The sequence below is a fragment of the Bufo bufo genome, chromosome 1 (assembly GCF_905171765.1).
Source record: "Bufo bufo chromosome 1, aBufBuf1.1, whole genome shotgun sequence".
NCBI classification, from domain to species: Eukaryota; Metazoa; Chordata; class Amphibia; order Anura; family Bufonidae; genus Bufo; species Bufo bufo.
The window spans coordinates 253877746-253905618 of record NC_053389.1 but is presented as its reverse complement, the minus strand read 5'-3'; the positions used below and the strand labels follow the sequence as shown (position 1 = coordinate 253905618).

Sequence of the window (27873 nt, the reverse complement as noted above, 5' to 3'; positions counted from 1 at the left end):
GTACGCAATTGCAGTCAGTTTTGACTGCGATTGCGTTCCGATGTTCAGTTTTTATCGCGTGGGTGCAATGCGTTTTGCACGCACGTGATAAAAAACTGACTGTGGTACCCAGACTTCTTCACTGAAGTTCAGGTTTGGGATCGGTGTTCTGTATATTTTATTATTTTCCATTATAACATGGTTATAATGGAAAATAATAGCATTCTTTAATTCAGAATGCTAAGTAAAAGGTCAATTTTGGGGTTAAAAAAAATAAAAAATTATGTAACTCACCTCATCCACTTGATCGCACAGCCGGGCTGGTCTTCTTTCCTCTTCTTGCAGGACCTGGCTGGAAAAGGACTTTCGGTGACGTCACAGTGCTCACGATGAGGTCACCGAAGGTCCTTTTCGAGCCAGGTCCTGCAAGAAGAAGAAGGAAGAAGACCAGCCCGGCTGCGTGATCAAGTGGATGAGGTGAATTAAATTATTATTTATTTATTTTTTAACCCCACAATGGACCTTTTACTTAGCATTCTGAATTAAAGAATGCTATTATTTTCCAGTATAACCATATTATAATGGAAAATAATAAAGTAAATGGGTACCCAGGTAACTCATCCCTCGTCTCCTTAGCAACCATGTGTGAAAATCGCATTGCATCCGCACTTGCTTGAGGAAGCTTGCGATTCTCACGCATCCCCATTCATTTCTATGAATATAGAACATGCTGCGATTTTCACGCAACGCACAAGTGATGCGCGAAAATCACCGCTATCTGAACAGCCCCATTGAAGTGAATGGGTCTGGATTCAGTGCGGGTGCTATGCGTTCACGTCACGCATTGCACCAGCACGGAAAACTCGCTGAGCGTGACGGATTTGGTCCAGATGCGTTCAGTGAAACTCGCACCATTTTTCATGCAAGTTCAGTCAGTTTTGTCTGCAATTGCGTTCAGTTGTTCAGTTTTTTCCGCGCGAGTGCAATGCGGTTTGATGCGTTTTTCACTGTTTACAAACAACATCTCCTAGCAACCATCAGTGAAAAACGCATTGCATCCGCACTTGCTTCCGGGGGCCAGGGCTGCGCGAAAAACGCTGAATATAGAACATACTGCGTTTTTCACGCAGCGCAGAACTGATGCTTGAAAAAAAACGCTCATGTACACAGACCCATTGAAATGAATGGGTCAGGATTCAGTGCGGGTACTAAGCATTCACGTCATGCATTGCACCCGCACGGAAAACTCGCTCATGTGAAAGGGGCCTAAGTGAGGCATGAGGCTTCAATGTCGAGTGTTTGCCTGCAGTGATTCCTATCTTCCTTTCTGTGTCTTTTCCATCGAAATTAGGGCACTTCAGGAACTTTGGTATCTTATCACTTCTCCACATACTATATATAATAGATGATATCACTAATGTGAGGATACAGGTTTTTTGCCAAATGTTTTCCTTTAGTTCTCATGCACACGAACAGTATATTTGGGCACCGTATCATGGATGCGGACCCATTCACTTGAATGGCTCAGCAATCTGGATGATACGGAGCGGAAAGGCCGCGGAAGCACTACCATGGCATTTCGGTCTGTGCCTCTGCACCGCAAGAAAATAGAACATGCTCTATTTTTTTGCAGTGCGGGCGGATCCGGATCACAGACCCATTTAAGTTGAATGGGTCTGCATCTGTCAGCACAGGCCACACGGACAATGCCCGTGCATTGGGGACTGCAATTTGTGGTCCCCAATGCACGGCATAGGCCGTACATATTCGTGGGCATGAGCCCTTGCACAGTAATTTCAAACACAGCGCCCTCTGTGGCCCAACCATACTATTTCCCTGCCCTACAGTATATAATTATGAATCTTTCCTGTATTTCTAGGATTCCTGTGATGAAGTTCTGTCACATCCCTGTAAGAGACCGTCCGACTGTCATGGCTGCCTTGGCTTGTTCACATGCAAGATGCCACAGGGCAGGTGTGATTTCAAAAGTGTCTCCAAAAGAACAGGTAAGGTCTGTAAGGTCTCTGCGTATTGGTTGTCACAGGCATTTTTTCTTTAAAGGGGTTGTCCCATCTCAGCCTTTAATAACCCACAGAAAGCACCTGCCCCGCGAAGGCAGAGTCGGAGAAGTGGCTGAGTGACTGGTGCTCGGATGCTTCTGTAATACCCCAGTCTGAAACTTATTGTGGGTTTATTCCTATCGCAGCCATAAAGAGCCAAGGTGGAACAATCCCTTTAAAGAGGTTTTCCAACACTAACTGATGATCTATCCTCTGGATAGGTCACCAGTATCTGACCGGTGGGGGTCTGACACCTGGGTCTCCCACCAATCACCAACACTAACTGATGATCTATCCTCTGGATAGGTCACCAGTATCTGATCAGTGGGGGTCTGACACCCGGGACTCCCACCAATCAGCTGTGTGAGAAGGTCCTGTGAACGTGCCCTTCTTGCAGCTTACCCTAGGCCAGTGTCATGGTCATTGGTCACAGGACCTAGGCGCAGCTGATACCAAGCACAGCCGCTATCCAATGGATGGCACTGTGCTTGGCAAGCTGCAAGAAAGCCTTGGCGCTCACAGGAGCACTGGTGCCTTCTCAAACAGCTAAACGGCGGGGCTCCCAGGTGAGGGCCCCTCTGATCAGTGACTGATGACCTATCCAGAGAATATGTCATCAGTTAAAGTGTTAGAAAACCCCTTTAAGACAGTTTCATAAATCTGTCTCATTTTCAATTCAGGAAATCGGGCAAGCATCTCAGAATCCATCCAGAAACGTATCATTTTTACTAAAATAGCCATCACGTTATGATCTGGTGGGAGTGTGACGTTGGTCTGATCCTCAAGGTCAATCAAAAAAATTAAGGGGGTCGAGTTCCTATCGGTCTGTTTTCTGCATAGCGGGTAGACAGGAGCGCCATTACTTATCTGAATGCCCCTTTAAGGCCTCATGCACACGACCGTTACGTTTTTTGCGGTCCGCAAAACACGGAAGCCGCCCGTGTGCATTCTGCAATTTGCGGAACGGAACAGGCAAAACGGACAAGAATAGGACATGTTATATATTTTTTTTGCTGGGCCACGGAACGGAGCAATGGATGCAGACAGCACACGGAGTGCTTGTCCGCATCTTTTGCGGCCCCATTGAAGTGAATGGGTCCGCACCCGAGCCGCCAAAACTGCAGCTCAGATGTGGACCAGAACAACGGTCGTGTGCATGAGGCCTAAAAATGTTCTTTGTGAAACCGGCAATTGAAAAGTCACAACTTTCTTCACAAATCCTTTTCGGTTTTTTTGACAGGTATTTTCTACCAAAGCTTGCAGAAGGACGAGGCCTCTGATGTAAACGCACATTAAGGATACAATGCAAAGGCTTCTGGGAGGTGCACAATAGGAAAGCCCGGTGTCTATGATCCAAAATGGCGATGCTCTATTTATTCATGTGTAATATCGAATATTAATGTATTGAATTGACATAATGATGTTCATAAATAAACTGCAGTCCTGATCATTGCCAGAGGTGCAGAGGTCATAGCCTGGTGCTTGAGGGGCTTCCTAAAAGGCCTCAGTATTGTAAATGACACATGCTCTTTGGGGCCCGGTTACAGATTTTTCATTAGGGCCCAGGAAGTTCAACAGCTTGTTAGTTATATTCACTTTTGGGAAATCTGGGTGACAATCACTATGGTCTTCATTGCAGCAGAAAAATCTCAATACAGTCATTGACTGAATGTCTATAGATGACCAAAACTACAACCCCCAGGATGCAATTCTCCACTTATGCTGAGGATTATAGTTTTATAAAGGCAGGAGAACCACAGGATGGATACTTCTGCTTCTAAGGATAGTTCTCATATAGACTTTTTGTTGGCGTCAGTGAATAGAAACATTTTTACATCCAAAGGTTAAAAGAAAAAACTGTACAGACCTGAGGTTTTGTTACAATTGTATCCAGTTAAACCAACCCTAAATGCATCAGGAGCAAAAATCCTTTTCCTGGACTCATTAGGGGAGAGGCATCAAACTGGAGTAAAGTAGAACTGCCTTAGTTGCCCATAGCAACCAATCAGATTCCACCTTTCATTTTCCAAAGGAGCTGTCAAAAATGAAAGGTGGAATCTGATTGGTTGCTATGGGCAACTAAGGCAGTTCTACTTTACACCAGTTTGAAAAATCTCCCCCATTGGTTCCTACATTTAGTAGTATGGCTCCCTCTGGCGATATTCTCTCTTCTGCTCCCTTTCTCTGACCAATTCTCTCTTTGTTTGCAAACAATATAATTGCCCTTGGGAGGGAAATGCTGCGCACTCCTGCTAACCAGTAAGCACCAAAGGGACCAACCAGGGCTGGACCCCTTCTCTCTAGATGCCCACAGGAGCCAGATGGTGGTGCCTCTATGACATGTAGACCCTTGCCCAACACTAAATTAGGACATCTTTATGGCATCTTATTAAAAGGCAAACCGTCAGGTGTAACTGTACCCCACCAAAGTGCCAGAAATCAGCCGCACTCTCTATAACCTACCGGTCGCCTTAGGAATTAGGGATAGGGAATTAAAATTTGACCTGCGTGAACACTGCTGATAGCCCTCTACTCAACCCTAATGGAGGCACCCGATTATTTGGGTATGGGGCAAAAAATAAAATAAAAATTGAACATTTCCAGGAATTTGATATGGAAAACTGAAGTAGAAACGCGTAAGCATCAATCAGGGCTTTATGCAAGAAAATGCAGGCATAGCAAGAGGTTGCCTAAAGATTGAAACAAAGCCTATGCGTTTCAGACAACTTCCACATGGCAGTGCTATGAATAAGGACATGGAAGCTGTCTGAAACGCCTAGGAATGATTTGGATGTTTTTGCCACCACTTGTTATGTAGGGATTTTCTTAAATAAAGCCACGATTTATGGATCCTGAGATGCTGGGCTGCTCTCAACTTTAGTTTTCCACATTTACAAGCGGAGTCCGTGCAGCACACATCCTGGAAGCACATGAACTGGATACAAACTCTTTTTGTGAAATTTTTGTTTTGAAATGTGAACGTTATCAAAATCGGACCAAAGCAAAAGCAATAATTAAGAAATATTTATTTCTAAAATATGAAAAAAAAATAATCTGAACAAATAAGACATCTCAATATAAACCACAGGCTCATTTATTGGAATTTATATATTTATATATCATGATTTGTGCACAGCATGCCCTGTAGAGGGCGCTGTCTAGCTTTCTCTAAAACTTGATCACAGGCTTTTAGATTAGTGGTTTCAGTATACCGCCGGCCCACCGACTCGTCAGTATCAGTCTCTGCCCTACAGTCAATGCCTTGTAGGAGTTCTTACACATCTTAAGAACAGACTTTTTCCATCTTTGGTATCGTCCTAAGGCACAGTCATTGCGAGCAGTCAACAAGGCTGAATGTATTAAGGCTTCCAGTGGGCAGGAAGTACATCCCCTCTACCCGTCCCCCTTAATGCCAAACATTCACGTACAAGATGCAAGTGTCCGACAGCTTCTTCATCTACCACATACAGCAATAAGACACATGTGGTTACAATCACTGGCAGCTGCTGCTTCTTATAGAAACTGTAGTTTATGTCATGTCTCCAGATACTGCCCACAAGTCACACTAGAAACAACGCTTTAAAAGGAAAAACTTCAGAATTTTTTTTGGCTGGAGTTGTTGGCAATCTTAAAGTTCTAAGAAAGAGGGAAACCTCTACAGTCTAGATAGGCGAGGCCAGGGATGCCATGCAAGCCAAAGGTGCAGTTAGTCGTGAGTATTTACACTGTACTGTCTCTTTAAAGGGTCTGTTAAAGGGGATATCCACTTTGAACAATCGCTTGTATTAGAAGGGTATTCCAATGACAAGCTGATCACAGGTTGTCCCAACAATCACCTGCAACCTGTGAGGGATCCTAGAAGCAAGTGTTCAGTTCACCCACACCACAGGGGAAATGAAGCATGACATAGTTCACATTAGAATCAGTGGGCTGTCCATATAATGGACAGACACGTTTTTACCTATCATACGTACAAAGCAACTGGAAGCAGAGCAGTAACTCCAACTGAGGTTCTTACAAGGTTCCCCTGTAAATTAGTGACTACCTGTCTTGTGAAAGGGGTCTATCCCCTTTATGCACCTCCAGGGCAGTCATTTGCAAAAAGAAGAAGACAGGAATAATTTTAATCAGCAGGATCAATCCTACCAGGCAGTATCTGTCTGGTTTAATAGCACTGACCCTGCTGACAGGTGCTTTTTAAGTTATTGGAAACTGAACAGCGCTCACATTTTTTTGGTTACAGTCTTGACTACAAACAGTATTACTGTGGTGCAAAGTAGCCCTAAACTAGACTATTCTTAAAAGGGATGTCCATTTTTTCGCTCACAGAGGCAAATCTCCTGGTCTCCTTTAGATCCATCTGTGAAGAGGTCCTGTGCCTAGACTTACTTAAAGCTCTTCACCTTCAGCCATGTAGCAGAAGCCAATGCTTTCCAGCTATGCTCATATTTTGTTAAAGAGGTTGTCCCATGAAAAATATTCTGCAGTTTTCAAACCAGCACCTGGATCTGAAAACTTTTGTAATTGCATGTAATTAAATATTTAGTATAGCCAATGAGTTATACAACAAAATGTATCTGTATAGCGCCACCTGCTGTTTGCTCTTTTTCTTTGTCCTGCTCACTGAGATGGCCGCACATGCTCAGTTTCATCCTTCATCTGCCTCCTGAGCTGTGATAGGGAGAGATGAGACACGCCCCCTTAGCTGCAGCAGAACAGACACTCCCCTTGAGCTGCCAGCCTGATATAAATCTAGCAGCAATGAATGGGGAGATCTCTGGATCCATGTGAGGTACAGGGCTGGTTCTAGCTTTGTGAGAAATATATGCAATATATGATGTCCGATTTTCATTTTTACATTAATCATGGGATAACCCCTTTAAGCCACTCCCATTCCAGTAGCTAAAACCTACTGCTGTGCAAAGTAGACATCTATAGAAGACACTGGGTGGAGGATGAAGTGGGAGGGAGGGGGCTGTTCAGAACATTTGGTTTGACCCAGTCTGACAATCCACCACTGTTGATCCTGGAATGCCAGATTACAGACCCATTTCCATGTACATTTGTCCACTAGATTTCAATAGTTTCCATCTCTGATGATTTTGATTATTAAATATATAACCCATAGCACAATCTACCCTTCAAATAAAAACAAAAAATACAACATACAAATGTTTTCACACGTTCAGCACAGATTAGAACAGTACCACAGACATCAAACGCCGGGCGACGTGATGGACCACGGGCAGAACAGTAAAAAGGGAGGTGCATTGTTATTCATCACAGTTAAAGTTGTCGGAAGGCGCAAAGTTTCACCCACGTGTTGTCAGGATGGGACATCACACTCAGCAGCCCAGTACAGATTAGTCGAGTCCATCAGAGAACGCGCCTCTAGTTCTAGGGTATTAATGAATGCAAGTCTTTGCGCACATCCTGTTACTCCTAAAAGTCGCTTTACGATCGTCCTCCCGAGACACAGATTTCTTGGACAGTTAAATATCCCCAATGTTTCGAGGTGATAAAATCAGTCACTCTTCTTGTACATTTAAAAAAAAAAAAAAAACTAATATAAATAAAAGCAAAAAGTTGTGGAAAAAAAAATATAAAAATATTGGCGACTGATCAGGATGAAGATGATGTGGGTACATTGATAAGCTTATCCAAAATCTGTCCAGTGCATAATATAAACAAGAGACCACCCAACTGTCCTTATAACGGTCCCCATGTGGGGGCGGCTCTTCAAGGCGAGGGAAATAATTCTGTGTCGCCTCAAACTTCCTGCTTCCCTTCAGTAAACAGTAACAGGAGGGACCCTTCCACGGCTACCATAGACTGAGACAGCTGGTTAATAAGTTAAAAACACATCCATATGGGTTGTCTTCTCCTCCGAGTTTTATTTCTTGTGTAAAAACCGCATTTTACTTCCTAGAGAAGATACAAGAAATATTTCTTTTTAGGATAGATTACAGATGGATTAGATGGATAATATGTAATATATACTGTATAGCAACAGAATAATGAATCATAATACTAATAAATAATCTACATAAAAAGCAGTCGCTTTGTATATAACCGGCTGATCTCTTGTACTGATCCTGAGTTATAGCCTGTATTATCCTCCAGTATTCTAGTCCACTATTCTACAGTTTCTTAGTGGACACAGTCAGCAAGCTTGATGTCAGACCCCCCCCCCCATCCCGCGCAGTTTAGCCAAGCTCCTATAAAGCAGAAGGTGACTGTATGGTGCCATAATAATATGAAGATGCCTCCCAGAATGAAGTTCACCATAATATGCTCTGTGCAGGCACTGAATACGCTGGGAAGGATGGAAGATTTCAGATCTTGAGGCTGCAGAATAATGAAAGCAGCACAGCTGTATAATACAGGCTGTTCGGTATGCTGGGAGCTGTCGAACACTAAGACTTTAAAGGGTTTTCCAAGATTTTTTAACTCATGACCGGTCCTCTGGATAAGTCATCAGTACCTGGTTGTTGGGGGGGTCTGACAACCGGGACCCCTGCCGATCAGCTTTTTGAGAAGGCATCGGCGCTCGCAGATCACCAAGCACAGCGCCATACATTGTATAGCGGCTGTACTTGATCAAGTGAATGGGGCTGAGCTTCTCCTAGGCCACGTGACAGATGAACGTGTCGTCACTGGCCTAGGAAAAGCTCTGAGAAGGCCGCGGCGCGCACAGGAGCCTCGGTGCCTTCTCAAACAGCTGATGGATGGGAGTCCCGGGTGTCGGACCCCACCGATCAGATACCAGAGGATAGGTCATCAGTTATAAAAAGTCTCGGAAAACCCCTTTAAGCATATATAAAAAAGGTCTTCATAATGATGCTGTATTAATACTTTATACAGTATTCATTTTATCTCACCTATTCTATTAAAAAATTTGTTGACCCCGCTCTGTTCTCCGCCTGGTAGGGTTTCCAGATATTCCTGTGCTCGAACCTCAAAGAGACCTGTGGATATAAACAGACAGCAGGGTCAGGGTCCAGTGTCCAAAGAGACCTTCTTCCGCTCACACCCCAAGACTTTCCAGCAGGGAACGTTCACAGCTGTGTGCGGGGGCTTCAGTGCAGAACTCCCAGGAGCAAGATTGAAAAACAGGGTGGAGAAAGGCCAACAGTTATCCATCATGTTACCAGTAGGGAGCATTGCAGCAAAATCAATACATCTACTGTACATACATATCTTGCACTGTGATTTTATCCAATCACTTTGGGCAGTTTTGTGGCCTCTGGTCTCATGCGTATTAGCATATACATTTTGGATTGCAATATGGAACCTCATAATGGTCACTCAGAACTGTCCTGTACAAGGTGCTTGTATACTACACCATATAAACCCCCCCCCCCCCAAAGAGAATATGGTTCCATATATGATATCCAAAAGAGCATGCTGCAGTTTTGGGATGAAGACTCAAAAAAGCAGTCTAAAAATAAAGCTGCGATGGAGGCCATATTTGTAATTTGCATGCATGAGTCAATACTACTGAGGAACTGGCAAGAAGGCTCTGGTCAAAACGGATACAGTGACCCAGACTTACTAATCGTAGACAGGGTAAACATGCGCCAAATTTATCACTGTAGCTGATGTTGGAGGAGAAACCTGGCACATCTTTAGACTGCCTTGTCTAGTTAATACCACCTATTTGTTCTCTTAGTTTACACCACAAAACACGCCTGAGGGCATTATGCGACAACCAACTTTATACTAAGCCTGGCCTATGTAACTCCAGTCTTGGCATATTCCCCCCAGTGTGTTCATCAGCTTTGTCTGGAGTGTTCTTTAAATATAGAAGCACCCCTTTGTGGGTTAACTGACCTTTGTTGCCCTGTTTCCGCATCTCTCGTTCCTGGGTGAAGCCGCCAAACATTTGAGTCTCCATGAACACCTCCAAGAAGCGACGGACGCTCTTTGACGAGACAGATTTACGGAAGGCATCGCGGAGGAGAGTTCTCTCATCTTGCTCTCCGGGGACCATGAACAAGGAGTAGTGGCCGACGATTTCCACAAAGAAGCGAACAAAGGCCTCCGACACTATGTCATTCAGGGAGCTGGAGTCTGAGGAACACGTGAGACATCATCATGGAAAGTCAGAAAGAAAACTGCTTAGTGTCACGCTTCTAATACCAGCTCCTAATAGGTTGCAAGGAGTCACATGACTTTTTTAAACCTTGGAAACCAAAGATTGACCTTGGTGTGGGATGGAGTTTAGGCTACTTTCACACTAGCGTTTTGGCTTTCCGTTTGTGAGATCAGTTATGGGCTCTCAGAAGCGGTCCAAAACTGATCAGTTTTGCCCCAATGCTTTCTGAATAGAAAAGGATCCGCTCAGAATGCATCAGTTTGCCTCCGTTCAGTCACCATTCCGCTCTGGATGTGGACACCATAACGTTGCCTGCAGCGTTTTGCTGTCCTCCTGACGAAGCGGAGCCAAACAGATCAATCCTGGCACACAATGTAAGTCAATGGGGACGGATCCGTTTTCTGACAATAGAAAACGGATCCGTCCCCTATTGACGTTCATGACGGATGCATGCGGTTGTATTATTGCAACGGAAGCGTTTTTTTTGCAGATCCATGACGGATCCGCAAAAAACGCTAGTGTGAAAGTAGCCTTAGCTTGTATCATGTCCACATCTGACCCTTTGTCCAGATGTCTATTCAGATTTCAACCATCTTACACAAAAGTAACCACGGTCACTGGAAACCTGGAATTTACCTTGCTGCCCGTTGGCAGAGCCCTGGTCAATGTCCACAGCTAGCTCATTGCGCTGTTCTAGGATCTGCTCTAGAGCCGCCTGAAGTTTGCGGGGTAGGATTGAGTCCTCATCTTCCATCTAAGAGCACAAGAAAGATGAAACAAGTCAGCCAGTTTTCAAGATTTATCAAATAAATGAAAGCAACGCGATTCACGCCCTACTGCTGGTGACCAGAGTACCATTATCACCAATTTAAAGCTAGGGTAACTTTAAAGGCCATTTCTTTTTACGATTGCATCCTACTCATTTTGAGCTAAAAATCTTTTTTTAATTGGTCTTTATTAAAAATTTCCAGCAGTTCTTATATTACAGGGGTTAGTTGAAGGTGTATTTGCAGACTGTAAGTTTTTCCTCCAGCCCTGTCATCCAGCAGAGCTGCTGCTGCTGCTGTCTGTAGCTCTGTTCTTTGAGCTCTTGATAACTCAAATACTCATTACAGATCAATTCCTGATACATCAATAAGAATATGGCTTAAATAAGCGTTCATGTGCTTTAGGAGATCACAGATTTACATGAGCCGTCAGATGACGGGATTCAACGTAAACATAGAACCTCCTGCTCTGCAGTTACACAGATTACACCATTACACTGGGAATGTAGCTGGAAATTTTTACTAAAGACCAACCAAAAAATATTTTTAGCCCAAACGAAAGGAGAGGAGGAGGGTAATACTCCTAAAATACTGCCCAAACAGCAGCATTCATATAATGCTATTCAATGCTTAATTAATACCACTATTTTGTGTCCATGTAATACTGCCTTATAATTCCTAAATAATACCACTACCCTGTCTCTGTATAATATTGGCCTTAATAAAATGATACCACTATCCTTTGTCCATATAATGCTGCTGTATGATGCCCAAGTATCGTCTCTATATAAAATACTGTCATACAATCCCTATATAAAAATCGCCTTACAATGCATAAATAATACCACTCTGTATATATTATTGCATTAAATGCCCAAATCAAACTATCATATCTTTTGGTCATATAATACTGCCATACAATGCCTAAATAATACTAGAATCCTGTATACTGTGCACTGCACCACTACAAAGCTATAAAGTATCTACATAATACCATGAAGGATGGTCATGGCATATCAGTAGTAACCTACAACGAGAACAGAGCGGGGAGAGCTGTGGCTGGAGGACCTGGGTCCGTCCACCACCAAGCGCTGCTCCCATAGAAGTGAATGGGAGCGCACGCGCGGCCCCTGCTCCCATTCATTTCTATGGGGCAGACGGAAATAGCCGAGCCAGCGCTGGTCTATTTTTGGCAGCCCCATAAAAATGAATGGAGGGCGCCTGCGCCCTCCCTTCATTTCCCCACTGGGTTCTCCTTGTAGGTGTGGGTCCCAGAGGTGGGACCCGCACCTATCAGACAATGGGGGAATATCCTAGCGATATGCCCCCATTGTCTGAGATGGTAAAACCTTGTTAAGGTGGATTTAGATGGCCAGATAATCGGGTAGATTCCTGTGAACGCTCGTTCCCGATCATCTGCTGGTGTAAAGCTGCAGCCGATCAAATGATCATTACTGCCGATGCGTAAATTATCGTTCCCAGGCAGCAGATTGTGCAGTCTAAACAATGCAGCTGTATGAGGACGAGCGATGGCAATAACGACCACATGTCCTCATACTGTGGAGGTGATCGCTGCATGTAAATGCATTGCTTCATCTCCTCTTAATGAGCAGCTGACTGTAAGGAAGGAACTCTTCCTTCCCGACAATCAGCTGCTGGTCGCAGACACAGAGGAGGGCTGGTTCAAAAGGGGTGTGAAAAGGTGCTCTGTAGGTTAAACTGAAGAAACCAAGGTAGAGGGGTGTGACATCTATTGTCTGCCTCTTACAATGCTCTTCTAATACCTCTCCCAAGGCAGTTTAGTTACACCTAACAGCTTCAGTCAAGCAAATGCAATAGACATCTTATCTCTACGATTTAAGCACGAGTCCCCAGTATTTAATGCTGGAGATTTCTCATACAAGTCTAGTTGCTCTGACCTATTACTACTGATATGAAGTTTAGCAAACCACTCATGGGATGGCTACTTAAAGGTGTTGAGAGTGTAGAGAGGCCACAAACCCCTTGTACCATTACCATTATGTCTAAATCCAGCTTACAACAAGACCGTCCTGTGTAGACGGGAGCTGCTTACAATTATCCCGATTTCACTCACCTGTCTCAGGAAGCGATTATTACCGAGGTCGACCAGTAGAACCTGCAATGGAAGAAAGAAAGAAGGTAATTTCCTATTTCCTGGGGTATTTCCAGTTCCTCCCCGTTCAGAAGTCAGCAGCAGGCTGGGCTCATGTCCATTCATGCTGAGTACACATCCTGGACTGTGGTTTGAGGTTTCCCTAGTGCTGACCAGAAATGACATATAATTTTATAATCCTGGAGCCTGTTCAGAAATCACCCAGCCCGGCCGCGTGCTCACACGCAATGCTGCAATAGCCGGGGGCCTCAGTACTATGAAAGGGGCTGTATGGAGGAAATTCCCTATAAAAAAAAAAAAACTGCAAAGGGTTAAAGAGCTCCTCTAGTTACAGAGCCTTCTTCACTTATGAACAGAATGCAAGAACTACATTAAAGACTGACACTAATGTCATGAAATCAGCTGAAGAGGGAGAAAAAAAAATGCCATTCCGGGTGTGTGGAGAGCTGGGTGACATCTTGTGAGCCATTTTGGTGTTTCACCGAGAGGCTGGGAGTTATAGTGGTATATAGTGCTCACTACTTTTAAAAGGGGTTGTCCCATGAAAAATATTCTACAGTTTCCAAACCACTACCTGGATCTGAATCCTTTTGTAATGGCATGTAATTAGAAATTTAGTATAGCCACAATCTATCTGTATAGCGCCACCTGCTGTTTGTCCTTTTTCTAATTTCTCTGTCCTGCTTACTGAGATAGAAGCACAGACTCAGTTCCACGCGCCAACTTCCAATAATTCTAGCAAAGCAATTGGAGCAATGATTGGTGAGATCTCTGGATCCATGTGAGGTACAGGGCTGGTTCTAGTTTGTTACAAAAAAGGTATTCATTATTATATATAGTTTTCATTTTTTACATTCATCATGGGATAACCTCGTTAAGCTCCTTGAAAAGAACTCCATTAGGGGCACTAAATCCTCTCCCTTTCTTAATAGTTTTCTACCATTTAAATTTTCTTATTTATCTTTGTGTATCAATTTCACACCAGTCTCAATATACCTGCTTGCTGCCAGTAGCAGCACATATCTCTGGTCCCGAGTTTGTTACAATGTATCAGTGCGGTTAAAAGGTTTACGCAGGATACAATAGTATCTCACCCTGAGAAGTACTAGGTCTGTACAGGTTTTTAGCCTCTGGAACTTACTAAAGTATTCCCATTCACTGACAGCAAGAAGAGATACTTAAAACAGCAGCAACAAAAAAGGTATATTTGAAATTAGCAGAACCTTTTATAATCCATTCGTTCAGCTTGAGTTACACAAAGCCAGACACGTCCTTTAATACGATACATCTTCTGGATTCCGCTAATGTTCACAGCCCTTCTGCACACTTCATCTTTTCCCATGGGCTTTTTGGGGTACGGAATTTTATCATACAAGGCTACACCCCAGAATGGTGTTAGTTTTGGCTGGGAAACGCTTCTTTCTTCTGTGTCCGGAAACTAATAGTTGATTGCAGTAATTATATTTCTCCTGCGTGTAATGAACGGCTGCCAACCCCAGCCAGATACAATGTGCTTTTCAGTGGACAGCGGCTCTCCAGCTGTTGTGAAACTACAATTCCCAGCATGACCTGACATTGGGGCATGTTGTTGGTTCACAACAGGTTGGAGACAAAAGGTGTTAGAAGATATCCAGATTTTAAAAATTAATATAGTTTAAAAAAAAATCAGTTCTGTTAGAAAAATCCTGTCTGCCTGAAGCCACCACTAGAGGGAGCTTAGGAGGCTACAGAATGTACAACTCTTAGGCCTCTTTCACACGGGCGTTGCGGGAAAATGTGAGGGTGCGTTGCGGGAACACGCGCGAATGCAAAACATTGTAATGCTTTTTTGCACTCGCATGAGAAAAATCGCGCATGTTTGGTACCCAAACCCGAACTTCTTCACAGAAGTTCGGGCTTGGGATCAGTGTTCTGTAGATTGTATTATTTTCCCTTATAACATGGTTATAAGGGAAAATAATAGCATTCTGAATACAGAATGCATAGTAAAATAGCGCTGGAGGGGTTAAAAAACATAAATTTTTATTTTTTATTTTTTTTAAACTCTTAGTCCACTTGATCGCGCTGCCGGCATCTCCTTCTTTGCTGATTGTAGGAACAGGACCTGTGGTGACGTCACTCCGATCAAGTGGACTAAGAGTTACATTTTTTATTTAATTTTTTTAACCCCTCCAGCGCTATTTTGCTATGCATTCTGTATCCAGAATGCTATTATTTTCCCTTATAACCATGTTATAAGGGGAAATAATAATGATCGGGTCTCCATCCCGATAGTCTCCTAGCAACCGTGCGTGAAAATCGCACCGCATCCGCACTTGCTTGCGGATGCTTGTGATTTTCACGCAACCCCATTCACTTCTATGGGGCCTGCGTTGCGTGATAAACGCAGAATATAGAGCATGCTGCGATTTTCACGCAACGCACAAGTGATGTGTGAAAATCACCGCTCATGTGAACAGCCCCATAGAAATGATTGGGTCGGGATTCAGTGCGGGTGCAATGCGTTCAATCCGCGCGGAATACTCGCCCGTGTGAAAGGGGCCTTAATGCATTCAGTTCCCCCCAGTGGTGGCTGCTATGTGACATTAGGCAGGGTATTTGGATATCTGTATTAGAAAAAATATATAAAAACCCCTGTAAAGGAATACGAACCAGAATTCGGGACATTTTTACATGAAAAAAAGTCAAAGGACCCTTGAGTTTCAAAAAGATAATCTTGAACTCACCTCTTCCACCGGCAGCTCTTTGAGACGAGGGAGCGAGCTGGACAGGAGCCCAATAAGGAATGGGGTGGGGGAGCAGACAATGTCAATCATTGCTGGCGGGAGCACAGGAATGTAGGTGTGCTGCCAAGTAAATGGGTAGAGCAAAGCAACCGTGGCATGGCAGCATTTGGACAAGGTGCTGAAAGAGAAATGTGAGTAATTTAGTGAACATGCCATTAAAGAATAAACTATTAGATAAAAACACTGAAATCAGATTTTACACTTCGTTTCTCAGCCACCGACCATGTCCCATAAGTATTGCGGCGGAGGGGAGGGATAGGGAGGGACCTACACCTACTGGGGTAATGGGGGTTTCCCTTATCCCTGTTCCACTAGGCAAGGACTGCATCTGGAAAGGGGCCACAGCTTTACCTGTAGATGGATGCATGCGCCCAATTATATTCTCCTAATTGTCCCAGGGATGGGATCCCCATATATCTGTCATTTATGGCGAATCTAGGAATACCTCCTCTCAGTCTGTGGCAGGCACTGATATATTGTGCTGCTATGTCCATGGAGCTGAAGTCTGGGAGTAGATCAGAGAGTCTCCTAAAGTGGAAGTCCCTCACTGTTGAGTATTTGGGACAGTATATCAGGAAGTGGGCCTCATACTCCACCGCCTCCAGGTGGCACTGCGGGCACAGTCTGCTTTCTCTAGGCATGTACTAGTCTGTAGCTCTGTCAATGCCGTCCGGATTCTATGGCCAGGCTGTGGGCGCTCAGTCTGTAGCGGCTCAGGATTTTCCGGTCTGTGGGGTTCCCTAGTTTCTCCAGGTATCGGGTCAGTTTGTAGTCTCTCTGCAGGCTATGGTACACCGTCAGCTTCTGGGATGCTCTCACCTCCTTCCTCCATTTACTGACGTATTCGGGGTCCCGGCTTTTGTGAGGCGGTGTGGGGTGATTTTCTGGTCGGGCTGGGTTTCAGCAAGTGGATTTTGGGGATTTGCCTTGCCTGGGATCCCTTGGTGTAGCAAGGCTTTATGGTGATGGGAGCCTTCACTACTACCATGTAGATGGCCCCAGAATGATAGCGCCCTCTTCTGGATTGTAAAGTGTAGAGGGAATCTGCCCAGCGCCCCTCGACAGGCACTGTTAGAGGTGCTCCGATGGACCTGGGAGGAGATGCTTACAGAATTCCAGGTGGAATATTTCTGTTGGGCTGGAATCCCATCTTGACCAGTCAGGGTACATGTGAGGGCCCCAGACTTCACTGCCATACAGGAGGATTGGTGCAATGCTGGAGTTAAAGATTTTAAGCCAGACCCTCACAGGTGCTTTGAGGTGGTACAGTCGTCTTCTGATGTTGTAGAAGGTCTTGCATGCTTTGTCTTTCAGCTCCTCAATGGCTGATTTGAAGCTCCCAGTTTGGTCAATTATCAGGCCCAGGTAGGTGTACCTGTTGGTGGCTGTAAGAAGGGCGGTTGTGTAGCGTGAAGGCAGGGGCCTGGCTAACTTTGTTTTCCTTCTCTGGAACACCATAGTGTTGGTCTTTTTCAAATTGATGGAAAGGGCAGATGTGGTGCTGAATTTCTCCAGAATGACTAGCTGGTCTTTAAGACCTTTCTCAGTTGGTGAGTGATAGATAGTTGGTCATAGCCATCTATCCATCGCTCTCTCATATCCATGTCCAACATGGGACTAGAGAGACAGTTTTGTCCCCTTGACAACAGTTCATTTACAAGGCAATAAATAGAATGCCAGAACTACAGTAAAGACCGACACTGTAGAATATTTTTCATATTCTGTAAGAATAATTTACAGAAGTGGCTGGTAATACGCTCATCATACTTGATGGCAGCATAGTATATAAGAGCGGAGTCCCACATCTGCTATCTGAGGCATCACTAGTCACTCCGAGCAGGGACATTCCTGGACCGGTGCCCAGAATCCCACTGCATATACAACACTCCATAATTATACACTGGGTGACATCAGCGCTAAACGCTGTGATGTTTACAGCGGTCTCCATGACAACACAACAGGAAAAGGGCACAAAAATGCTTCACGCTTAACTCTTTAATTACCAGGAAATTGGACCATGACAAAATAAGTTCACTGGAAGGATCAAAGGAAGTTTCAGCAGATAAGAGCATAGGTCAGGGTCACGTGTAGCAATCAGTACATTGTGGAAAACATAGTACAAGAACAGCAGCGCTGTGACCCCGCTCATCCAGGAGCTCCTCCCCCTCCCTCATTTAGTTCTCCCTGGCAGTCAATGGCAGTAAGCAAATCCCCTTCCTTCATCACCACTCACTGTGCTGAGGCATTCCTGATTGACTGAATTTTCTAATATACTTTCTGGATAAATCCCTCACAATCTTCAAGATCTCTGCTTGCAGTCAACAAAACAGAAATCTTTATTGTTTACTGGAATTAGTCATTGTCATGTGATGGACACATAGGTGCACGATCCGTTATAGTGCTGGGATCATAGTGGAACGCTAGGACACAGGTAGTAAACCATGAAGGTTGCTAGTGATGGAAAGCAAGGAGAGATCTTGAAGAGGAAAGTATATTGGAAATTGTGTGTAACTTTCATTATACAATATGATACTGGATAATCTTGATTTGCTGAAACCGGGGAACCAGATCCCTTTCAATAAACTTAATATCAGTGAGGGAGAAAGTAGCTAACTTCTCCTCCTACTTGGGTTTTAACAGAGCTGGCAGCCTGGCCAACAATTTCTGTTGAGATCCACTTTAAGGAGCCATGCATGAGGCCGTGCTGTATGTGTGGAGAACGTATGGCAGCACACACAGTCAGTGTTCCGCCATATGGTCCCCTAAGGGCAATGCGGTAATATCTTGATAAGGGTCCATTTACATGTCCGCAAGTGTTTTGCGGATCCGCAAAACACTGACACCGGCCGGCACAATAATAGAAAATGGCTATTCTGGTCTGCTGTTGCGGACAAGAATAGGACATGCCCTATTTTTTTTGCGGAGCCGCGGACTGGAAGTGCGGATACAGACAGCACACTGTATGCTGTCCGCATCTTTTCCGGCCCCATTGAAAATGAATGGGTCCGCACCAGTTCCACATAATTGCGGAACAGATCCGGACCATTCATACGGACCAAGATGGCATCTGAGGGAACATGGCACAGTTTTTCTTCTGTCGGAATAGACTTCTATGGGGGCCATAAAACAAGAGACAAGCCTTAGTACAGGGCCCACAACCCATAGAAAACAATAGTTATAGCCATAGCAGGGATCTACCTGAGTGTGTCAGCCATGAAAATGACTCTTCTTTCTAAGAGCAGAGAGGCGAAGACTTGTATGAGGTGCCGTACGCTGAGCGTGGAGAAGAGGGCATCAAAATCCACATGTTCAAGCCTCGAGTCTAGGGGTCGACACAGTTCAATCACCTAGGAAGGGACCCGGAAAATACAAGGTCAGATGAAGGCTGGCCATACACCTAAAGGGGAATTCCAATTATAGAAAGTTATCCCCCATTCACAGATCTTACATTCTTCTGCTGGGACCCCCACCGATCACAAAAACAGGGGCCAAGATAGTGGTCAGCCAAATGTTTGTTTGACGACATCCATCACTCCCGATCCGCCCATACGCATGCATGTGTTCTTAGGAACAGGGCAAAGTGCAACTGCCAGGCTCCTCAGGCCATTCCTCTTTTATTCCTCCTATAAATGTATGACGTGACAACTGGGTGTTGATATTGTCTACGTCAATGGGGTGTGTCCTTGCACATTGACACTGTCCAGTACTTATATTATTAGGATCTGTGGGTACACACCCTATTAACAAGGGAAATTGTAATACCAAGTTGTTCATTTATTTCTACATTTCCAGGAGGAATAACAGAGGAACAGCACAACATAGAGTTCCTCTCAAAAATAGGTTTAAAAAATGTTCCAGAATTGTTATATTTTGGGGAATACAAGTATTTACTAAACCAGTCACCTCATTATAGCAGACAGGTCCCCTTTAAGTCTATTGCCATCTTTACCTCCTCCATTAGCTGTCTATACTGTTCCAGGAACCGTACCTCTGTTCCTGATCCTGGCAAGAAATTCTTCACGGAGATCTTCCGTCCTAGAGCTGGGAATGGGGCGTCTATGATGGCTCTCATGAATGGCTGCACCAGAGCTGGAGAGATGCCTCTTCTTTTCTCCACCTCATCCAAGATCTGCAAGGATATCATGATATTTCCGTACAGTGTGAACAGAGTCATTGCCGGGATCGGTAGCTATAATAAATGACAATGTGTTTTTTGTGCTACATCAGTTGTGGCTTGGCGGGTTAAAATGCCTCTATTGGCAATCCCCAAGTGCTTTGTCTGAAACCTGCAGCACCAGTTCCTCTTAATAAAAGTTTCCAGGAAATGTTACTAAAAGTCCTTTATGGAATTTTCTCCACTGTTAAAGGGGCTGTCCAGTATTAGAAAGACATGGCTGCTTCCAAAACCAGATCTACCCTCGTCCGTAGGTTGTTATTGGTATTGCAGCTTGGCAAAATTCACTTCGATGGGGTTGAGCTGCAATACCAGACACAGCCAGTTGACAGGAAAGGCGCTGTTTATGGAAGAAAGCATCCTGGACTACAAATGGAAGCGGTCACTTATTTTTTACCTTGGAGAACAGATTAAAGCATCCCAGCCGACTCACGATGCAGTACACTTCAGGAAGACGATTCCCTTTACCACTAGGCTTTATAGAAAAAAAAGAAAAGAAGATTAGCTTAAAATCCCTGCAGACACTATACCCACCCTTTAAAGGAGAATTTCTAAAGTCATGACACACAGCTAGTACATGGCAACATTTTTTTGATCGGTGGAGGTCGAGCCTCTGTGACCCCCAGGATCCTGAAAATGAAGGGGCAGCAGTGCTGGTGTAGCGCTGCATCTCTTACCTAGGTTGTCCCTCCATAGAATTATTGAACAGACAGGGTGCAATGCAAACACCGGCCACTAGGTGTCACTGTTCTAAAAACCTATTACTATATGGGTAACCCACAGGGCGTAACTATAGCCATAGCACTTGTTATGGGGCCCAGAGGTTGAGGGGCCCATGAGGTGCAAGAACATTGTACTTTTTTTTATGTTGCTATTATACATACATTTAAGTATTGCTACTTATGCTGCAGTTTTCATTTTCTTACACTAGGTGGAGGGGCCCCATTTTATTTCGCTATGGGGCCCTACGAATTATAGACAAGCATCTGGTCACTCGCCTATTCACCGGAGCTCCGTCCCAGCACAGAGGTTCCCGCCACCCACTTCCGGTCCCATGTGGACAGAAAGGAGGACTTCCTGTCCGTAGTCACATGCCCCTTTGCAGACATTCACTGGCCTCAGCAGTGACGTGTTCCCAAGCAGCACTATGTGGTCATGTCATTTTTCTGCTAAACACTTTAGGGACCATAGCTATAATTGCTTTGGAGTCGGACAACCCCTTTAAGATTTAGGCTCGGACGACATAGCCACATCACCTTGCCTAGAAGACCCCAGAGGGCCATATTTTAGCAATCATATTGTGGCAGCAATGACCGGTCACTGGTCTAATGGCCTGGATAAAATACACCCCTGTCTGAATTAGCCCCAGGTCACGGTGCCCTAACCTTATTTCTATGACATCAGAAAACTCCTTTAATCTTGTGAAAGGCATTAGATAACTACTAATCAAATCATAGCTCGGACAATTACCAGGAGCCGCCTACAGTAGCCGAAACGCCGACTGCCATCCTCGCCGGTCAGCACGAAGGAGAAAGTTTCACTGCAAAGAATAGAAATTAGTAAGTAAAAGAAGTTACAATCCGCAGCATAAATGACCCAAAATATATCTTGTAAATGTCCCATTAATTAAGGTGTAACAGTTCTATGAAAGAGAGACTGGATATCACTGTAAGGGTCCATTCACACGTCCGTATGGGTTTTGCAGATCCGCAAAACACGGACACCGGCAATGTACGTTCCGCATTTTGCCGGCACTCTTATAGAAAATGCCTTTTCTTGTCTATCGGACATGTTCTATTTTTTTTTGCGGAACGGAAGTGCGGATCTGCAAATGCGGATAGCACATTCCGGCCCCATTGAAAATGAATGGGTCCGCACCTGTTCCGCCAAATTGCAGAACGGATGCGACCCATTTTGCGGACGTGTGAATGGACCCTTACAAAGCCTCTGCTGTTGGGCCTGTACAGGTTTTCAGTGCCTAGGTGTAAACAAGACTCTTTCCATTCACTAACAGCAAGCTGTGCTCTTGAAATGGATGCACTGCCACACAAAAGTATATTAGAAAGTTTCAAAACAGTTTATTATATGACCCGTTTAATATAAAAAAATATTAGGCATGAATACTAATGAGAATATGGACATCCCAGTTACCTCTCAAACTGACTAACTGGAGACCAGTCCTTGGCGTCTGGGAAGCAGAACTGGGGAATGGCTTTAAACTGGTCCCCGGCTTCTCTCATGAATTTGAATGATCTTTCCAGCTGAAATGAAAAAGAAGCCGTCCAGGAGTCATGTCAGCGGCCATCTCAACAGGCTAACCACAGCTCGCTGCTCCGGAAATAATGCGGTGTCAACCTCAGCTCCAGGGGTGGCGAGAATGGCAGCAAATGATGCAAGAGCCCACCCACTCCTCACTGGCATCATACAGTACTTTCTAATGATTTAAAGGGATTCGACTTCTAGATTCATTTTATAAGAATGTTAGTAATGGTCTGGTTACTGCCAAACTTCTATACCACTTCTATACCCAGTGCCAATTTGGCTTTGACTTGAAGACCTGGGTAATGACTGTTTGGCAAGCAGACTGTCTTTAACAGGACATGGCAATGTATCTGACATGTCTGTTTTAGTAAATCCTTGCATCCGTCATGGAACACGTTTCTTTGTCTTTCATTGCATGGTTCCTCTGTTATTCTTCCTGGAAATGTCAATTTTAAACTGGTTATTGCAATTCCCCTTGTGGAAAGAGGATATCCCTGTACACTCTGATGCTGTCTAATTAGTGTTGGCTGTGTGGAAACACGATGACAAGGCAACTGTAGAGTCCAGTTGTCAATTACGTCATACATTTACAGGAGGAATAACAGAGGAAGAGTGGAACGCAGAGCTCTAGGAAAAGAAATACAAGTATTAATCCAAGTAGGTAAATCAGCAGAGGTGACAAGTTCTAGATCACAGCTGAATTGGTACTAAACTGTGGCATGGCAACACACCATGTCATTCTCTGCCTGCATTATTCACCCGCATCCTGAACAAGACTGCCTAGTTCTTCAGTGACATAGTAGTGGAGGTTTGTGACAATGCAGACTTGCCTTTCAGATCCAAAGCAGCGCTCCAGATGGCGACCAAAATAGAATTTGAAGATGCTGACAAGACTTAAGTCTTGTAGTCACCTGCGACTGGACCGCCGCCGCGCTCCAGCTGAACACTGCGGCAGGGCACGGTAGCGCATATTTCCCTGCCCTGCCGCCGATCACTGCCATAGGTTTCAGGCCTAGTAGGCCTGAGGCCTATGCGGTAGAAGGGGAAAAAAAAGCAACGCAGACGGATGTGATGATGTCATCGTGAGCCTGTGCTGGGAAACAGCGCAGTGGCATCTGTGGAATCTGATTCATTGCTATGGGCAACTAAGCCAGTTTTACTTTACACCAGCTTGATAAATGACCCCAATAAGGTCTACTGGGGTCACTATGATTTCAGCAGTATAGTACCTGGGGCATTGGGGAGCACAATGGGCACAGTATTGGGGGTGGCAGCAGGATGACATTGTTGGGACACCAGGATGGGGAGGTTGATGGAAAAATTGAAAAATCTAATGTGTCTGTAACAAACTCTGTAAAGACGAAATGCAGCTGAAAGAATTAGTCATGGAGGTCTGGGTCAGACGCAGGAGAAGAGGAAAGAGAAGGTCTACATGACAGGAGATCTCCCTGGATGTAAGAGGTATGTGGTGCTGTATGCTGCTATATGTAGTGCTGGCTCACTACTGTGACCTGCGTGTTATCTTCTCCTCCAAGTCTTTTTTATTATAAATTATATGCATTTTAAATTTGGCAGCCAAATATTTAATTTGGCTCCTAAATTTTTCAGTTTTGGAACTATTGGCTCCTAGGTATTTATTATTATTTATTTTTTTAAAGGGAGTCTGTCACCAACCTGACGGTTTTAAACCGATCACATATTTCAGTGGGACACAAAGACAAGACAAAGATAACTGGCGTGAAATCGGCGCATGCGCACTGCATATTTCTGTGCCTCTGCCAACAGTGGGCAGAGCACTGCGCATGCCCGGGCCCGGCAGTGATGCGCGAACAGGCTATAGGGAAATGTCACAGAGCCACAGGGCTGGCCTGAATTTACTGAGGGGTGGAGTTAGGCGCGAGTGAGGCAGGTGAACTTGGGCACTTTCAGCAAACTCTCCGCCCCTGGGCACTTGCGACGGCTCATTAGCAGATCATAAAAATACTACTTTTTGGGCGATTTGTAAGGATCTGAAAAACGAAACAAAAGGTACCATCTGTGTCATGTCCTGTGGCGACAGACTCCCTTTGAGTCTAGAGCACTGCAAAGGAAAACTGGGCGACAACCCCTAAGTAATAGATCTTTTACAATAGCCAATTGACAGCAATTATCGGGAATGATCCGTTCATATCTGATAATTGCCCACTCATATGAAGTACTGCGCTCCACTTCCGCCTCCTGTCTCAACATGGCAGGGACTGTCACTGAGCCAATCACTGGCTGAGGCGGGTCATCACTGCACCCAGCGATTGGCTCAGCGGTAATCACTGTCGATACAAGAGCAGAAGTGGAGCACAGAGAGGACCTCAGCACCATCATGTGCAGACTGGAGGAACACTATTTTTGCACTGGAATACTCCTTTAAGGTGTAATCGCAGCCATAGCCTTTATCACTTCCCCCTAAAAAGCAAATACTTGTTCAGCTGTTAATTCAGTTTATATGATTTTTATCTCACATGATTACTGATCTTCCTCAATTTTGCAGACACAGGCTCATATCAGCAGAAATAAAGCTGCGGTAATAGGTTCACAACCGAATAATGCTTTAATCAAAAATATATATCTTAAAAAATATACAATAAATGGACCTTAAAAAAAAACTGACAAAAAATAAAAACACACACACACACACACACACACACACACACACACACACAACAATGCTGGTTAATTTCTCTGATACAGAGCTCCAAACCCCCTGCCTAGCCATACAGTTAAATTATAAAATTCTGCTGCCTCTAGCTGCCACTAGGGGGAGCTTACACAACAGATTTACTATTGAGTTTAATGGAAGCTGGGTAAATCTGTATGCAGCAAGATCCCCCTAGTGGCGGCTGTAGGCAGTGGGAATTTTATCATTTAACTCTATGGCTGTGTCGAAGCAGGGGATTTGGAGATCTGTAAAACTTGGATCTACATCTAGGTGCTAAAAGTCACATGAAATGGGCTATAATACAGGACCTAATGTGAGACATAGCACGAGAATCACATAAGCTTACGCTCTAATAGTCGTTTCTGAACAAACCCGCTACGTAGACTGTACCTTAAGAGGGAACTGCTGGGTGATCTCAGGTACATAGATCGTCCCTGTTGGCTTCTTCTGGAGGGATACCACCACAAAATACTCAAACAGTTGCCGTTCTTGGTACTCAATGAGGTCACGCTCCAGAGTGTGATAGCGCGGAGTGAGGCTCATGCGGGATTTCACATGCACCAGTCTCTCACTGTGGGCTGAGAAAGCGACCCAAAATCTCAATAACGTCAGGCTACAAATAGGATGATTTGCCCCCAAATTATATATAATAAAATAAACAATTTTAAATCGAAGGGATTGGTTCAGTCACTTCCTCATTTTGCTCCAAACAAGGAAAGAAGAGAAGAAGTTTATGGGACTCCGCTCAAAAAAATAAAAATTCTGTGCTGTAAAACTGTTATCTGTATAATATTATACCATACAGTAACAATGATATACATACTGCATATAAAGATAAGAAAAACCCATACTCGTCTGCAGCTGACTTTCTTCTTCATCAATTAGAAATTTCTCTAACCTGATACAAGGCGGATTATGAAATATTCTAGATTATAGGATGACCATCATAAAGTATATAAAGGCCACGTGTAAGGAAACAGAACCACCATGAAGTAAACTAAATTGTAAATGTAACCCAAAATCTGCAGCCACTGTTAATTTATGGAGTAACCCAAATTTGTGAAAAATAAGGATCACCACTAGGGATGAGCGATTTTTATTTTTTGAAGTTCGTGTTGTGGTATTTACTGAATTCCGTTACCACAGACCATAACGCAATGCCTTTAGAGGCATTCCGTTATTCATTCAGTCATAATAGAAGCCTTAGGCTGAGTTCACACGGGTGAGAACTCTGCGCGGGTGCAATGCGGGAGGTGAACGCATTGCACCCGCACTGAATCTGGACCCATTCATTTCTATGGGGCTGTGCACATGAGCTGTGATTTTCACGCATCACTTATGCGTTGCGTGAAAATCGCAGCATGCTCTATATTGTGCGTTTTCCACGCAACGCAGGCCCCATAGAAGTGAATGGGGCTGCGTGAAAATCGTAAGCAAGTGCGGAAGCGGTGCGATTTTCACGCACGGTTGCTAGGAGACGATCGGGATGGAGACCCGATCATTATTATTTTCCCTTATAAACATGGTTATAAAGGGAAAATAATAGCATTCTGAATACAGAATGCATAGTACAATAGCGCTGGAGGGGTTAAAAAAAAAAATTAAAAAGAATTTAACTCACCTTAATCCACTTGATCGCACAGCCCGGCATCTCTTCGGTCTTCATCTTAGCTGTGTGCAGGAAAAGGAGCTGTGGTGACGTCACTCCGGTCATCACATGATCCATCACCATGGTAAAAGATCATGTGACGAACCATGTGATGACCGGAGTGACGTCACCACAGGTCCTTTTCCTGCACACAGCTAAGATAAAGACAGAAGAGATGCCGGCTGCGCGAGCAAGTGGATTAAGGTGAATTAAAAAAAAAAAAATGATGATTACACTTACCGGTAATCGGATTTTCCAGACCCCACGACAGCACCATAGAGAGAGGGATCCACCCCCAGGGACAGGAAACCTACAGAAATAAAAGGGTGGAGCCTCTCTTCCCATTCAGTGGATTACAGAGCAAGAGAGGGACTCCTACACCATTAATTATGTTATAAGGGAAAATAATAATGATCGGGTCTCCATCCCGATAGTCTCATAGCAACCGTGCGTGAAAAATCGCACCGCATCCGCACTTGTTTGCAAAATAGAGCATGCTGCGATTTTCACTCAACGCATAAGTGACGCGTGAAAATCACAGCTCATGTGCACAGCCCCATAGAAATGAATGGGTCCAGATTCAGTGCGGGTGCAATGCGTTCACCTCCCGCATTGCACCCGCGCGGAAATCTCGCCCGTATGAACTCAGCCTAAGGCCTGCATAACGGATCCGTCCGGTTTACATTATGCTGGAGATCTCATTTATTAAAACTAGTGTAAAGGAAAACTGGTTTAGTTCCCCATAGCAACCAATCAGATTCAACCTTTCATTTTTCAGAGCTCCTTTGGAAAATGAAAGGTAGAATCTGATTGGTTGCTATGGGCAACAAAGACAGTTCTACTTTACACCAGTCCCCGCTACAGTGTTGGAAACAAGGTGGGATTATTAGAATTCCTGGATTAAAAGAATTTCACAGTGCTATCACTTGGTTTCATGATTGGGTCTGCACAGTTTTATGCATCTGGTCTGTGTGCTGGACTAACAGAATTTCTGGATTATGAAATGGCAGATTAAAGGAGTTTTCCTAGGTTTTATATGAAGAGTGGAAACAATTGTACCTTTCAGCTTCTCCTCAGTGTCGCTCTCAGATTCACTGTTGTCATCGGTTACTGAAAGAAAAGACAAAGCAAATGTTTACTCCATTAAGAGTAATAGGACAGCGCCCCTCTAGACTACAGGTTGTGTGTGGTATTGCAGCTCAGTTTCATTCAAGTGATGGCCAGGAGTAGTGCCGCCATGTTTTTCTAATGCGGTGTCCTGGTATATCACTAT

General features: G+C 44.3%; 1 protein-coding gene across 2 annotated transcripts in view; it reads right to left on the bottom strand.

Annotated features, from left to right (window-relative positions):
• Nucleotides 1-7596: 7596 nt before the first annotated feature.
• Nucleotides 7597-27873, bottom strand: part of DENND2A (DENN domain containing 2A) — a 103754-nt gene continuing 83477 nt past the window's right edge. For both annotated transcript variants that reach the window (XM_040438762.1, XM_040438771.1), the window contains 13 exons: nucleotides 27660-27710; nucleotides 25343-25530; nucleotides 22150-22259; nucleotides 21469-21538; nucleotides 20396-20473; nucleotides 19813-19953; nucleotides 19023-19171; nucleotides 15765-15942; nucleotides 13000-13041; nucleotides 10774-10891; nucleotides 9873-10112; nucleotides 8921-9007; nucleotides 7597-7964 (listed from right to left, as the gene is read on the bottom strand). In XM_040438762.1, the coding sequence (XP_040294696.1) occupies nucleotides 7933-7964; nucleotides 8921-9007; nucleotides 9873-10112; nucleotides 10774-10891; nucleotides 13000-13041; nucleotides 15765-15942; nucleotides 19023-19171; nucleotides 19813-19953; nucleotides 20396-20473; nucleotides 21469-21538; nucleotides 22150-22259; nucleotides 25343-25530; nucleotides 27660-27710 (1484 nt within the window). In that variant the 3' untranslated portion in view covers nucleotides 7597-7932. The remainder of the gene's footprint in view (nucleotides 7965-8920; nucleotides 9008-9872; nucleotides 10113-10773; nucleotides 10892-12999; nucleotides 13042-15764; nucleotides 15943-19022; nucleotides 19172-19812; nucleotides 19954-20395; nucleotides 20474-21468; nucleotides 21539-22149; nucleotides 22260-25342; nucleotides 25531-27659; nucleotides 27711-27873) is intronic.